This window comes from Mobula birostris, chromosome 30, assembly GCF_030028105.1.
Source record: "Mobula birostris isolate sMobBir1 chromosome 30, sMobBir1.hap1, whole genome shotgun sequence".
NCBI classification, from domain to species: Eukaryota; Metazoa; Chordata; class Chondrichthyes; order Myliobatiformes; family Myliobatidae; genus Mobula; species Mobula birostris.
The window spans coordinates 9,646,610-9,663,082 of NC_092399.1; the positions used below are offsets into that span (position 1 = coordinate 9,646,610).

Sequence of the window (16,473 nt, forward strand, 5' to 3'; positions counted from 1 at the left end):
AAGTTTAAACAGAACTTTGATCAAATGTCATGCTTTGAAGCAGGATACTAGCTTAATGAAAACACTGTGAACCTTCATTCCTAGACTTCCAACATATATTCCTCCTGGGTATCTGTCAACCAGCCTCTCGAAGTCCAACCCTACGTCCTCGCTGTGCGAGTGGAAACTGGGCCAGGCCGGCCAGCTGGGCTCTGGTGAGGCTGAACAGGCCAATTCCCCAGTACAGTGGATGCAATGGATTGCAGAAGTGATGATAAACTCCAACCGTACCATCATCTTCAGAGGATGATGGAGACGGAAGGTCATCAATGGTCTGTGCTCTACTTAGAAGCCAAGGACCCAAGTCAGTTCAAAGTCAAGCCTCCAACCTGATGGCATGAATATCCATGTCTCCTTCCGGTAAAAAAAATTCCCTCCCTCTCCCTCTATTCCCCACTCTGGGCTCTTACCTCTTCTCACCTGCCTATCACCTCCCCCTGGGTCCCCTCCTCCTTCTCTTTCCTCTATGGTCCACTCTCCTCTCCTACCAGATTCAGTCCTCTCCAGCCCTTTACCTTTCCTACCCACTTCACTTCACCTATCACTTTCTAGCCATCCTCCTTCCCCTCCTCCACACCTTTTTATTCTGGTGTCTTGCCCCTTCCCTTTCCAGTCCAAAAGAAGGGTCTGGGCCCAAAATTCTGACAGTTTAATCATTTCCGCAGATGCTGCCTGACTTGCTGAGTTCCTCCAGCATTGTGTGTGTGTGTGTGTGTGTGTGTGTGTCTTTAGATTTACAGCATCTGCAGACTTTCTTGTGTTTATGATTTCTCAAAGTTACACACACAGACAAAGTGCTGCCTCAGCAGGTCAGGCAGCATCGGTGGAAAAGAATAAACAGTCCATGTTTCAGGCCGAGACCCTTCTTCAGTACTGAGAAGGAAGGGGGAAGGCGCCTGAATTAAAAGATTGAGGGAGGGGGAGGGGAAAGAGGCTGACTTGAAGCTGATAGGACAAGACAGGTGGGTGGGAAAGGTCGAGGGCTGGAGAAGAAAGGATCTGATTGGAGAGGAGAGTGAACAATGGCAGAAAGGAGGAGGGGCCCTGGGGGAAGTAATAGGCAGGTGAGAAGAGGTGAAAGGTCAGATGGAGGGAAATACAGGAAGGAGGGGGGTAAGTTTGTTCACCAGAAGGGGAAATTGATATTCATACCATCAGGTTGGAGGGTACTGTGGCAGAATATAAGTTGTTGCTCCTCCACCTGGAGGATGGCCTCATCTTGGCAGTCATGGATTGACATGTCAGAATGAGAATGGGAATGGGAATCATTATTAAAATGTTCAGCCATCAGAAAATCCCGCTTGGGGTGGACGGTGTGGAGGTGGTCGACGGTGCAGTCCCCCAACTTACGACGGGTCTCACCAATGCACTGGGAGCCCAGGACACAACAGCCGACCGCAGCAGGTTCACAGGTGGGGTGTTGCCTCACCTGGATGGACTGTTTGGGGCCCTGAATGGAGGTGAGGGAGGAGGTGTATAGACTTGGGCCACTTGCAGGGACAAGTGCCTGGAGGGAGATTAGAGCCATGGGACAAATGGACAAGGGAGCAACATGACCAAGGTTCTTCAGGCTCAAGTCATTTTCCCTCTAAATAAATTACTCTCAAGCCTACTGGCACCATAGTACAGTCAATATAACTATTCTGAGCCCTTTCAAATTGTAAGGTATGATTTCAATGCCTGCTCAAGGCCTTGAGTACATAACTCAGTGCAGTAATGACAAGAATCTGCACACTGTGAGAGGTGCTTGTTTAGACATTCATAGCTGGTACTTTACAAGGACTGAGCAAGTTTAATTCTGTCACTCAACGCGAAGGAACTTTACTAATAGATTAATCACCACCCGCAGGAACTTACAATGGACATTCCACGCATATTTATTGGGATTATATGCAATAAGGGTGCCCTAAAGGCACAAAACATTATGGGAGGGTCAGCAACTTTAAATTCCTCAGTGTTATCATTTCAGAGGACCTGCCCTGTGTCCAGTACACACGTGCCATTACATAGCAAGCACGGCAGCGCCTCTACTTTCTCAGAGGTCTGCAAAGTTTCAGTGTGTCAACTAAAACTTTGACAAGCCTCTATAGGTGTGCGATGAAGGGGATTTTGACTGGTTGCATCAAGTCCTGGTATGGAAACACCAACACCCTTGAATGGAAAAGCCTACAAAAAAGTAGTGAATACAACCCAGTCCATCACAGGGAAATGACTGAGTACAATGAGCAGCATTCAGCACATCTACAGGAAAGCAGCATCCATCAGCAGAGAGCCCCGCCCCCCTCACCACCACCCAGGTAACGCTCTGTTCTGTCTGCTGCCATCAGGAGATACAGGAGCCTCAGGCTCCCACACCAGCAGGTGCCGGAACAGTTATTATCCCTCAACCATCAGGCTCTTGAACCAGAGGGGATAACTTCACCAACCCCAACACTGAATTATTCTCACAACCTATGTAACCCCTTTCAAAGACTCTTCATCTCATGTTCTCAATATTTATTGTTTATTTATTATTATTGCATGGCTGAAAATGGTAACATATATGTACTTTGATAATAAATTTACTTTGAACTTTGACATTTTTTCTTTAAACATACATAAAGTTTTAGAAAATAAGTCTCATATTTAAGATTCAGGTATCAAATGCTACTCGCATTTTTTTTCTCTTGTAACAAATGCTAACAAGAATATACCTGGGGTAAAAACAAATATGGTAATTGAATTCATTCAGACAACAAGCTGGAAACTATCCTTTTCCATTCTCCAATGATGACGAAAACATTTCCAAACACAGCACATTTAACAGGTCTCCAAAGCCGCAGGTTCACTGATCCACTCTCATTTTCATTTAAAAATCTCATTAGCAGAAGCCGTAAGCGTCATTAGATATTTTAGGAATGGCTCTACGGCTTACAGTGTGCCATAAGCAGCTGTGACAATCTGACTAATCAGTTGGAGCAGTACTGCTGACAGGCCATCACTTTTGAAAAAAAATGTTGGCCCTGAATTGACAGTGTTATAATCTCAAATGCTTACCATCATAACTCTGCCAAACTGACAGCAAGTTCTGCCATTTGCACAGGCAAATTAAGTTTTATGTCAGCAACCAGGTGCTCTTCTGGAGAGTGTTTTAGTAGATTTAACTGATACAAAAATTACCTTCTTCTCCGGCAGGGGGTTCCCAACCTTTTTATGCCATGGACCCCTACCATTAACGGAGGGACCCCTCGGTTGGGAACTCCTGTACAGATTACTCCCATTGGAACTTCTTCAAAATGAAATGAGGTAAACTCCGTTTCCACAAATAAAATGCTGATGTAACTAATAAACAATCTCCCCAAGCCCTGGAAATTTTATGAGTTTACCCTTCCACAATAAAAGTCCTGTAGCTTTTCCTGTTTTTATTATAGCAGTTTTCAATTTCTGTTTTAATCACAGAAATCACACTGGAAACCACACTGGAAACGGGGGCCCAATGGTTCTCCCAGACCTGCGGCAAACGCTGACAACATAACGCAAAACAAATTAAAGCACTTCATCTACAATATATACCAATGGTATACGGCCACATGCAATATGCTAAACAGCGACAGTTTATCTATAATCCTAAAGGCGGTCTAATCCTGAAAGGATCGGACCACACTTCAATGTGTGACATAGCATTATACTGTAAAACCACAGCGGTCCAGCCCTTGGTTACCAACGCCGTTTCAGATAATTGTGCCATCGTCACATTACAGGATCAACGGTGGATAGCAACTTTGCAAGGTTGCGGGAGCGGGTGATAAAATTGAAATAAATAGCTGGCGCGTTTGGGGGAGGGTGGGGGGTGTTTTGTCGGCGCTCAGTTGCAAGCCAAAGGCATAATTCAGATTTCTTTCCGGTTCTGCGATAAAGTCAGGGTGCGTGCCGGCTGCATGTGCTGCCTGGTGGGGTGAGCACGTCAGCCAGCCCGAAGAGGGGAGGAGTCTAGATGCCTCAGGGAGCCGCCTTAAGAACTGCTTTATCTAAAATATATATATTTATAGGAGAAAATGAACAGGATGAAATGACCATACAGTGCGAATCGGCTTCACAGCCACAGGACTGCAGAACACTTGTAACTGAGAAAGTAGCAGAAAGCTGAACTGACAGTTTCCTGGTTTGTTACACGCGTTGACACGTTAGCTGTGACCGCGGGAGAAAAACTGGCGTCGGTGTCTCCACATCCAGCCGCTCTCTTGCCTCTTTTCAGTCACTACTCGCGTTCCGGTCTCCGAACTACCAGAAAGTTTCACCGTGCCACAGGGAGGTTCGGGCGAGCTGCGGCCCGGCTGAGTGCCAGGGGAGGGAGGGAACAAGCAGCCCTCTCCAACAAAGATCTCACGCAACAGGTCCGCAACCCGGCAACACAGAGCAATCTGGCGGCTGTTCACACACGCACACGCCCCGCCACCCCACCAGCACGGCATCGTAAATAAACGTACTTTTGTGTTTACCGCTTCCCCAGCTTTGCTTCGCGATGCTGGGACTCCTTATGATCGCTCGACCTGCCGACTTTAAAGCGTCCATGTTATTGATCACCTCCACGCACACAGGGAAAAAAAATACAATAGCCCGAATGGAGACTTGCTGTGAGCGCTCCGACCGCGCCTTCTCTTCTTTCTGCCCTCCTCGCGTAAACTTTCTCAACCTTCTGCAGAGTTCAGGGGAGGTGACATTTATGTAAAGTACGTGACGCCGCCTGCCCCTGACATTACGTCCGTGGATTACCAAACTCCTTTATCTGTTTTGATGGGGCGGAAATTCAAAAAAACAATAGAAGAGCTCACTGTGTCATCTAAAGGGGCTGCGGAGAATCCTCGGTGATTTCGGCCACGAAGGGACATCGGGGCAGTTGGAACCAAACTCCACAATGTTAGGCAAATCTTGAATTTGATTTCTTTTTTTTTTCTCCGCGAAGAGGATTGATGTTGACAGGGCGGTAGACGGACCGATATCATTAAGCCAGGGGTCCATGGACCCCGGGTAAAGAACCCCTGGGACGTCCGGAAGGCTTTTGACATTGGTCGGCTGGTCCATAAGGTTAGAATACGTGGGATAAAATGGCCAATTGGATGCAAAATTGGCTTGGTGATAGGAGGCAGAGGGTGGCGGCGGCGATTTTTTTTTGGATCGGAGACCTGTGGCAGTGGCGTGCTGCAGGGTCCTCTGTGCCTGCAATCTATATTAAAAAAGAGAGCTTGCCTATATTTATCACGGACGCATCGAAACACACAGCGTCAATTGATGTCGGCGGTCTGAGGATGTGCTGGGGGCAGCCCGCAACTGTCGCCACACTCCCAGCATGCCCACAACTCAATGACACTAACTGTACGTCTTTGGAGTGTGGGAGGAAACCGCAACACCAGAGGCAACCCACGAGGTCGCGGGAGGGGGGGTGGGCGGATGCCTTCCAGACAGCGGCGGGAAATGAATCTCAATCGGATTTCGCCGGTGCTGTAAAGCGCTTGCTCTAACCGATAACGATTTGGACAAGAAGGTCGGTGGCTTGGTATATAAATTTGCAGATTGTAGATGTGGCGGAGAGCGAAGATGGTTGTCTAAGGCTGCAGCAGGATGTAGGCCAACTGGAAAAGTGGACAAGGCAAAAACAGGTGGAATTCAAGTCAGACAAGTGCAGGGTGACGCATTTTGGAAAGTTCAAACAGAGTGGACCAACACGAGAATGGAAGGGTATTGGGGTATGTTTGGAACAGAGAGAACCCAGAGCACCAATAAATAGTTTCTTAAAAATGGCGACACAGGTGCTGAAGGAGGGATATGCCATACTTGCTTATATTGACCAAGGCTCTGACTACAAGTGCTGGGACTTCATGTCACTGTTGGGACAAAATGTTTGGCTGAGATCAGACGTGCTCCTGGTCTCAGAGGCAGCACAACAAGTCATCGCTGGAGCTGACAGTGACCTGCCAGGATTAGCTGGAAGAGATCCATGAGAGGAAGCTTGCCAGGTACGAGGAACTGGTCAGCGGTTATCGGAGGCTGGAATGGCCAAGTGCATGCCCATTGAAATGGGCTGCTGGGTCTTTACCGGACAGTTTCCTCACAGAGCCCTCAGTGCACTGGGCATCGCTGGTACAAGGAAGCTGAGAGCCATTGGCGACATGACCGAGGCAGCAGAGAAAGCCCCAAGATGGCCCTGGACGAAGTGAGCAAGTCCATGGGGATCTACAGCACGTGCTACCTGAAGACAAGACATGGCTTGATCAACCCTGGCTGGGTCGCCTGGTGAGAGTGTCTGATGTTGAAAGACCTAAAGCACCCGATGACCCCAGGTTACATCACTGATGATGTGTTCAGAGCGTTGTGAGAAGTATTCTTCCAGTTCTGGTCAACCCTTGGAAAGAGAGGGTGCAGAAACGACACACAATAATGTTGCCTGGATTGGAGAGCTTGAGTTACAAAAGGTCAGTTTTCCCCGGAACAAAGGGAACTGAGTGGTGATAGCCAGTGTCTGTTCCACATGGTAAGACCATAAGATATAGGAGCAGAAATAGGCCATTCAGCCCATCAAGTCTGCTCCACCATTCAATCACAGGCTGAATTCTTCCAGTCATCCCCACTCCCCTGCCTTCTCCCCATACCCTTTGATGCCCTGGCTGATCAAGAACCTATCTATCTCTGCCTTAAGTACAACCAATGACTTGGCCTCCACAGCCGCTCGTGGCAACAAATTCCACAGATTTACCAGCCTCTGACTAAAGTAATTTCTCCGCATCTCTGTTCTAAATGGACGTCCTTCAATCCTGAAGTCGTGCCAAGGGGGTTAGAGTGGTTAGGACTGGGGAACATGGGTTTAAGATGAGAATCAGAATCACAATCAGGTTTAATATCACTGACATGTTGTGAAGTTTGTTGTTGTTGTGCAGCAGTGCACTACAATAAGTAATAATAAAAAATATCAATTAGAGTAAGAAATGTGTGTGTGTGTGTGTGTGTGTGTGTGTAGTGGTGGCATCCATTAGTCTTGCGAGACCATGGATCTGCGCCTGGAAAGTCTTGCTTCAGTCTGTACTTATATATATATATATACAGTACTGTGTAAAACTCTTAGGCACATAGTCAGCATATAGTTAGTGTGCCTAAGACTTCTGCCCAGAACTCTATTTGTCAACGTGGAGCGGAGAGCGAGTTTGTAAATCTGGTGGGAGCAAATGATGTTGCGAATGGTGAGGGTGGAGAGCTGTGGGAGAGGGTGTGGGACAGTTGGCAAAGAAGGAGTACCAAGGGGGGAGGGTGGTACAGGTGCAGACTCACCCAGGACTGACCAGTCAAGGTCATTTGATTCCAAAACACTTGGTTTATTGATCATTACAGAATGTCTCTCTGGTGCCTCCCCTCTCCCTTCCCCTTTTCCCAACCATGCTTCCCCTGCCCCTGCCCCCTTCCCACTCTCAGTCCCCAGTAGAGACCCATATCAGAATCAGGTTTATCATCACTCACACATGTCATGAAATTTGTTTTTTTTTTGTGGCAGCAGTACAGTGCAATGCATAAAATTACTACAGTACCGTGCAAAAGTTTTAGGCATCCTAGCTGCATGTACAGTGTGTGTCTAAGACTTTTGCATAGTACTATATATTTAAAAAGTTAAATTAAGTAAGTAGTGCAATAAAACAAATTAGTGAGGTAGTGTTCATGGGTTCAATGCCCATTCAGAAACCTGATGGCAGAGGGGAAGGAACTATTCCTGAATCGATAAGTGTGCTTTCAGGCTTGAGGCAGTGGGTTTAAAGGAAATCTGAGGAGGAGTAAAGTTTTTACTGAAAGAGTAGTTCGTATCTGAAATGAGATGGCAGGACAGGTGATGGAGACAGGATCAGTAATAACATTTATGAGTCGCTTAGACAAATATTTAATTGAACAAGGCATAGAGGGTTCTGAGGTAATGGAGGTAGGTGGGATTATTAAAGATAGGCTCAGTTTGGCATGGTCACAATGGGCTGAAGGGCCTTCTGTGCTGTACGACTCTGATAAAGTTGATGGGGGAGTTATGTGAACAAACTACAAGGCAGGATAACAATCGTAAATAAACCTCCACTGACAGATACACACTCTTTTTCCTTTTCACACCCTCACTGTAGCTCATTACAGCCAATGAGGAACTTCTTTAAAAGTAGAAACGCTGTTGTATTGTTTGAAGAGTGGCAGTCAAGTTATGGACAGCAAACTCCCACAATCGGTAATATAGTAATGATCCAATGGCCTATTTTAGTGGGACTGATTGTGGGATAATTATTGGCCAGAGTATAGGCCACAACACACTTCAAAGTTTTCCATAAATTTAGGTGTATAAGATGATGAGAGGCATTGATCATGTGGATAGTCAGAGGTCTTTTAAGAGACTCTTAGATAAACACATGGAGCTTAGAAAAATGGAGGGCTATGCGGTAGGGAAATTCTAGGCAGTTTCTAGAGTAGGTTACATGGCCGGCACAATATTCTGGTCCGAAGGGCCTGTAATATGGTGTAGATTTCTATGATTCTGTGTTCTATGTTCAGAGATTCAAACTATGTTTATTATCAAAGTATATATGCAGTTTACCACCCTGAGATTCATTTTCCCCACATTTAGCCAGGAAACAAAGAAAACCGTGGAACCCGTTCAAAGAATTAAAAACATCACCCCCCCCCCCACAAGCAAAAAATCAAACCATGCAAACAGCAACAAGAACATCAACCTCCTTGCATAAAAACAAACTGTGCTAGTGGCAACTTTTCTGTCGGTAAGTAGCTCCTTGGGATCTTTTCCAATAAACCTGAGAGGCAGATGTAGTTTATTTAACACATCTCAACCAGAAGCAATTAATTAATTAATTTATTCAGAGATACAGCACAGTAACAGGCACTGCAGGCACATAAGCCCTCACCTCCCAATTACACCCTTCTGACCAGTTAATTTACTAACATACGTCTTTGGAATGTGGGAGGAAACCACGGCACCCGGAGGAAACCCACACGGTCACATAGAGAACGTACTATCTCCTTACAGACAGTGGTGGGAATTGGACCCAGGTCATTGGCACTGTAAGGCACTACACTAACTGCTGTGCCAAATTAGTTAGAAATTGATTATACAGATATTATAATTGTAACAAGTGCATAGACAATTGAGAAGCAGTTCCCTTGATTTTGCAAGATTGGTAAAAGCTGTAACTATTTAACTGATCCGCATTCAACTCATTCAAATAAGAACAAAAAGTTCTGGAAAGACTCAGCAGGTTAGGCAGCATTTGTGGTTAAAAATGGTTAACATTTCAAATTACACACATCAAAGTTGCTGGTGAACGCAGCAGGCCAGGCAGCATCTCTAGGAAGAGGTACAGTCGACGTTTCAGGCCGAGACCCTTCATCAGGTCTGAAACGTCGACTGTACCTCTTCCTAGAGATGCTGCCTGGCCTGCTGCGTTCACCAGCAACTTTGATGTGTGTTGCTTGAATTTCCAGCATCTGCAGAATTCCTCGTGTTAACATTTCAAATTGATGAACTCTTAGAAAAACTTCTCATTGATGTAAAATGGAATGATGCATGAAGCATTGTAAATGATCCTAGTACAGGGTCACAGAACACTACAGAACAGAAACAGGCCCTTTGGCCCATCTAGTCCATGCCATCCTGGTTTTCTGCCTAGACTCACCTACCCGCACCCAAACGTTAGCCCTCCTTTCTAACCCATGTACCTATCCAAGCTTCTCCTAAATGTTACATTTGAAGTCATATCTGCCACTTCCACTGGTATCTCATTTCACACTCGTACCGCTCCCTGAGTGAAGAAGATCCCCCTCAGATTCCCCTTAATTATATTTCACCTTTCACCCTTAACCCACAACCTCTAGTTCTAGCCTTGCCCAACCTCAGTGGAAAAAGCCTGCATGCATTCCCCCTATTTATACCCCTCATAATTTTGTATACTTCTATAAGTTCTCCCCTCATTCACCTGCACTCCCGGAAAGAAAGTCCCTATATCTGTGCTCCTCAAGTCCTGGCAACATTCTTGTAAATTTTCCCTGCATTCTTTCAAGGTTATTAAAATCTTTCCAGTAGGTAGGTGACAAGAACTCCATACAATACTCCATCAAGGACGTACACACAGAAAGGAGGTGGAAAAAGGCCAGTAACATCATGAGTGATACCACCCACGCTGCTCAAGGCCTGTTTGTCCCTCTCCCATAAGGGAGGAGACTACATAGCACCCAGGCCAGGACAGCCAGACTCAAACACCAAGTATTCAGGCTGATCAACACCTCCACCCACTAACCCATCCCACCACTATTTTATCATTTCCAATCAGTCACCTTACGTGCAGACACTTCTGTGCTTAGCATCGTGTTACAGACAATCAATCAATATATATAACCAATCTTATGTATTTATATTTACTGTGTTCTTAAAGTTATTATTGTGTTCTTTATCTTATTATGGTTTTTTCTTTCTGCTGCATCATATCTGGGTTAACAATTATTTCATTCTCTTTACACTTGTGTACAGGAAATAACATTAATCAAACTCCATCATGACTGTATGATTTCCTGTCAGTCACCTTATGTACAGCTGAGCATCACTTTGTGGACAGTTAACAATCTATGTATTTTAGTGATCTTATGTCTTTACGTTTATTGTGTTTATAATGACTATTGTTGTGTTCTTCATCTTTTGTGTTTTTATTTTGTGCTGCATCAGTTCCAGGGTAACAATTATTTCATTTTCTTTGCACCTGCGTACAGGAAATGGCATTAAATAACCTTGAATCTTGAAATTCAACCCCACCAAAGTCTTATACAACTTCAACATAATATCCCAACTCCTGTACTCAGTGCCCTGATTTATGAAGGCCAACATGCAAAAGCTCGTTTATGATTTTATCAAGCTGTGATGTCACTCTAAAGGAATTGTGGATCTGTGATCCCAGGCTCCTTGCTTGCAAGGAAGGGTGGGGGTAAATCTCCCAGATGAACTGGAATATACAGTGAAGTCCTGTTAATCGGGATAGCCGCTTTGGGAAAAAACTAAATGGAGAAGATAGCTGGATCCCCTTTATTTATTTGGGACACTGTGTCACTTAATTGGGGTAGGAGACTGTTGCTGAACAGATTCTAACTAACATCAGACATATGCACTTGCATGGCTATTTAGACATTTCACCCAGTTTAGAGTGAAGAGTTTTTAATTAGCACCAGTTGTGTGCGTTTGTGTTCAAAAAGCAGTGATTTTATCACTGATAGTTGGCTAGAGATAAGCAGTAAAACAATTCACTTTTACTGGCCGTGGTTTCAAGCATTCAGGCTTGGAGATGGCAGGAGTGAAAAATGAAACGATTTCACCACTTCAACAAGTTAGGCACTACGAAGAATTTGAAGATATTGACAAGCATCTTTAATTTTCAATGAACTTGGAGGAGGCAATTTTGTGAAGGCAGTCTATTATCTGCACGAGGTGTTTGTGCCAGTAAATCAAAAGGATACGGTAGATGAATTCTGTTGATAGCTATTAGGAACTAATACACAGTTTTATGGTGCTGTAGTAGTATTGGTCGAGTTCTAATTTGTTCTGTATTTCATTTAAATACACAAATTGTTACTTCGTTAATTGGCAGTTTGTCCTTTTTACGCCTTTTTAACCATTTCCATGAAAATTTGCCTAATTGGGCCAAAATGTACTGGTCCTGATGTTTGCTAGTTAATCAGAGCCCACTGTATTTTTTATTGTGTGTTAATTTATTTGTGGTAATATTACTTTATGGGTCACGTATGAGTTATATGTACAGTGTGGTGAACCTCGGTCCGGAGGAATGTTGTTTTGTTTGGCAGTTTACATGTATGAATGACAATAAACTTTAAGTTGAACTTGAAGTTCGTTGACAGTGGCTGAAAAGTTTGTCCAGATCATTCATAAAAGTATCCATTATGATACAAGGGGCACTTGATGTGTAAATCTGAAGATGGGTTACAATGGAAATCCATTCTGATGTAATATGGGTAAAGATTTGCAAGTTAGGTGCTTGGTCCTGGATAATTAAAGTTAGCTATTGAATTGTTCTTGCTTTCAGCTTCCTGAAGTCCTTTCTTGAATGCCGATTATTTTTTGCTATATCAATGGTAGCACTGTATTGACATCAATGCCTAGCTGGTGTGAGCTATCTTCTTCCCCCACTGTTTTCCACCATCGAAATCTTCTATCTAAAGAAGGCAGAGACATTACAAATAATTTATATTGTTACATAGAGTTCCACCAGTATATATATATATATAGGCATCCGTTAGTCTCATGAGACCATGGATTTGCGCCTTGGAAGGTTCCCAGGGCGCAGGCCTGGACAAGGTTGTATGGAAGACCAGCAGTTGCCCATGCTGCAAGTCTCCCCTCTCCACACCACTGATGTTGTCCAAGGGAAGGGCATTAGGACCCATACAGCTTGGCACCAGTGTCGTCGCAGAGCAATGTGTGGTTAAGTGCCTTGCTCAAGGACACAACACGCTGCCTCAGCCAAGGCTCGAACTAGTGACCTTCAAATCACTAGATGAATGCCTTAACCACTTGGCCATGCGCCACCAGTATAAACATTTGCAAATAACTTTGCAAGTGTCTCTTTTAAAGCTCTGCTATTATCATTTCAGTTACATTCAGAAAAAAAAAATCAAAAGGCTTTTGCAATTGTTCTTTTTTAAGATAAATTTTATTTTCATGGTAATGAAATCTTCATTTTGCAAACACAGTTCTAAAGCAGAATATTTTTTAAGATCTGTCTGAGCTTTTTGGAAGTCTGGTTTATTCTGTTCTGTTTCAAATAAAAGATAATATTTTCCACTTAAAGTTGGTTAAAGCTCCAATTAAGATGTTAACATGGACAAATTAAGGAAATAACTGGTGATGGAGGCAATGATCTAATGAGCTTTGACTAATGATAGGGCAAACATGATTCTGATATTGTGATAACATTACGAATGGAACCACCTCAGAACATTCATAACAAACACAGACCATCTCTGAGCTGCAATATACACTTTGTCAGATGATGCCTCACTTAACTTGAAAGAAAATGTCTTATCTTGTGTAAATTTGTTTCCCTTTATTAAAATCTCAAGATTCAAGATTTATTTCCAATACACAAGTGTAAAGGAGAACAAAATCATTGTTATCCCAGATCTCATACAGCAGAAAAAATATAGTAAAATAAAGAACACAATAATAATCACAGTTTAAAAAACACACAATTAATATAAGTACATAAGATAGCTTATAAACATAGATTGGTTGTATGATCAGCCATGATCACAGTGAATGGTGGTGCTGGCTCGACGGGCTGAATGGCCTACTCCTGCACTATTGTCTATTGTCTATGTCCATAATATGATGTTAGGCACAGGAGTGTCTAAGTACATAAGATGACTGACAGGAAGTAACAAAGTAGTGGTGGTTGGGGGTGTGTGGAGGGGTGGGTCAGTAGGTGGAGGTGTCGATCAGCCTTATTGCTAGGGGAATGTAACTGTTTGTGAGTCTGGTGGTCCTGGCATGTATGCTATAGAGTCTCCTCCCTTATGGAAGAGGGATAAATAGTCCTTGAGCAGGGTGGGTGGGATCCTTCATGATGTTACTGGCCCTTTTCTAGCTCCGTCGTTTGTCGTTAGGTTGCATCTGGAGTTTCCAGTTGGCGGACCATTTCCCTCCACGCCGCTCTGACATATTGGGAAATCATGTACGTGGCAATTTACAGCAGTGGTTTGCCTTTGCCTACTGCCGGGTGAGTTTAAAGAGATCACCACCTCTTGCGGTGGATGACCAGGATGTCTAAGTGCCTTGTCGTGCTCTTAGCGCTCCACAACGTCTGCTGGGCCTGCCTTCTTGACCGTTGGACCATCAGTCGGTCTCCTCCGCTCAATCTGCCAGTGCCAGACTTCACACGCTGGGACAGACAGATCCCCTAACTCACCAGGGGTCGAAGACCCGTCGGCGACCCTCACCTGGTTTGGTCCACCTTGTCGAGACAGTTTACCAGGGTGTGGCCGCTGCGCGTGTTACAGCTACTTGGAGCCACAGGTGAGAGCTGAGCGCCAGGTGGGGACCAAAGGTGGACGAGCTGCCCTGAAAAAGGGCACAACAGGCCCCCCCCCGCCAGAGGTACTACCCCTCCATAGACACTCCATACACCCCTTTTTCTAGTTCCATCCTGCATATATATCCTTTATGGTGGGTAGGCTGGTGCCAGTGATGGGCTGGGCAGTTTTGACGACCTGTTGTAGAGCCGTCCTGTCCATCACAGTGCAGTTTCCGTACCAAGGAATGATGAAGCTGTTAGGATGCTCTCTACTCTTTGTCTGTAGAATGATGAGAGTATGAATGTGCCTCATGCAGCTTTCCTCAGCCTCCACAGAAAGTAGAGGCATTGGTGAGCTTTTGCTGATTGTGTAGGATGTGTTCTGGGACCATGGGAGATTGTGCAAGATGTGCACTCCCAGAATTTGAAACTGTTCTCAGTTTCCACTGCCATGCCAACGATGTAAAGAGGGGTGTGCGTGGTGTGAGTTCCCCTGAAGTTGATCGCCATCTCCTTTGTCTTGTTGACGTTGAGGAAGAGATTATTTGCGGGGCAGCAGGCCGTGAGCTCTTCCACCTCCTCTCCGTAGACCGTCTCACCGTTGTTGGTGATGAGCCCCACCACCGTCGAGAAATCGGTGAGCTTGACAACGTCGCGGCTTGGGTGTTTGGCTGTGTAAGCGGGGTGTACAGCAGTGGGCTCTGCACACAGAACTGCAACTGCATCGGGGCTGATGGGGAGGGAGGGGCAGTTTTGCATCCTGTTGGTTAGGAAGTCCAACACACAGTGGTATATTTAGACCGAGGAGTAAGAGATTATTCACCAAGGGCTGTGGGCCAATAGTGTTGAATGCCAAGCAGAAACAGCGTTCTGACATAAGCGTCCCTGTCTCCTAGGCGTGTCTGGGCCTGGTGCATGACAGAAGCTAGAGTGGTTTATTTATTTATTGAGGTACAGCGTGGAATAGACCCTTCCAGCCCTTTGAGCCATGCTACCCAGCAATCCCTTGATTTAATCCTAGCCAAATAAGGGGACAATTTACAATAACCCATTCACCTACCACCAATAAATGACAATGGGTGGGATCCTTCATGATGTTACTGGCCCTTTTCTAGCTCCGTCATTCGTCGTTAGGTTGCATCTGGAATTTCCAGTTGGCAGATGATTTCCCTCCACGCCGCTCTGACATATTGGGAAATCATGTACTTGGCAATTTACGGCAGTGGTTTGCCTTTGCCTACTGCCAGGTGAGTTTAAAGAGATCACCACCTCTTGCAGTGGATGACCAGGACATCTGTGCCTTGTCATGCTCTTAGCGCTCCACAACGTCTGCTGGCCTGCCTTCTCGACCATTGGACCATTAATCGGTCTCTTCAACTTTATTGAAATAGGCATTACTACTGAGTGGAGGATTACAGTCTTCAATAAAGGATATCCTGCTGAATGTTTTACTAGTGTCTGACCACCTATGCTTGCAAAACATGCAGACAATAGTAGGTAGTGGTTAGCACAACGCTTTACAGTACCAGTGACCCGGGTTCAATTCCTGCTGTTTTCTGTAAGGAGTTTGTACGTTCTCCCCACGACCATGTGGGTTTCCTCCAGGTGCTCCTGTTTCCTCCAGGAGTCCAAAGACGAATCGGCTAGTAGGTCATTGTCAAACGCTTTCTAAAGTTCAATATGTCTTTGGACTGTGGGAGGAAACTCACACTGTCACAGAACACATAAATTCCTTTCAGGCAGTGACGGGAATTGAACCCGGGTCGCTGGTACCGTAAAGCGTGGTGCCAATATGCCGCCCTGTTCTGTCAGTAAGCATCACATCTTCAACAACACATTGAATATTCTCAAAATGAAGTCAGAAATTCTGTAGAACTGCACTCAAGAGTGAAAAAGTGAATTAACTTTTATACGGCTACAACTTTTTCTCTTTTTACAGATGCTGCCTGACCGGCTTCACGTTTCCAGTCATTTCTGACCTTGCATCAGATTTCCTGCATCTGCCATATTTAAAATGTTATGAATGGCAAGAGTGGGGTGCTGGTAGAGGAGGTGTGTCAGGGGCTGGGGTTAGTGCAGGTGCAGACACACCCAGCCCCTGAGACATCAGGCAAGGTGATTTGATTCCAAACAATTGGTTTATTGATCTTTACAAAATGTCTCTCCGGTGCTTCTCGCTCCTTCCCCTCTTCCTTCCCCTTTTCCCAACCATGATTCTCCTCTCCCTGCCCTTGTCCCCACTCTCAGTCCACAATAGAGGGTCCATGTCAAAAAAAGAGCCTTGACCGACGGCCAATCTGGACACTGGACATCAGAAATTTTGAGAGGAGGGGACCTCAATCAGGACGTCTGCTCGAGT

At 45.0% G+C, this 16,473-nt stretch overlaps 1 protein-coding gene across 1 annotated transcript in view; it reads right to left on the bottom strand.

The window, feature by feature from the left end:
• Window positions 1-4,741, bottom strand: part of ldlrap1b (low density lipoprotein receptor adaptor protein 1b) — a 78,942-nt gene extending 74,201 nt beyond the window's left edge. The window contains exon 1 of the mRNA XM_072247085.1: window positions 4,506-4,741. Within this exon, the coding sequence (XP_072103186.1) occupies window positions 4,506-4,590 (85 nt within the window). The 5' untranslated portion in view covers window positions 4,591-4,741. The remainder of the gene's footprint in view (window positions 1-4,505) is intronic.
• Between the last annotated feature and the right edge of the window lie 11,732 nt (window positions 4,742-16,473).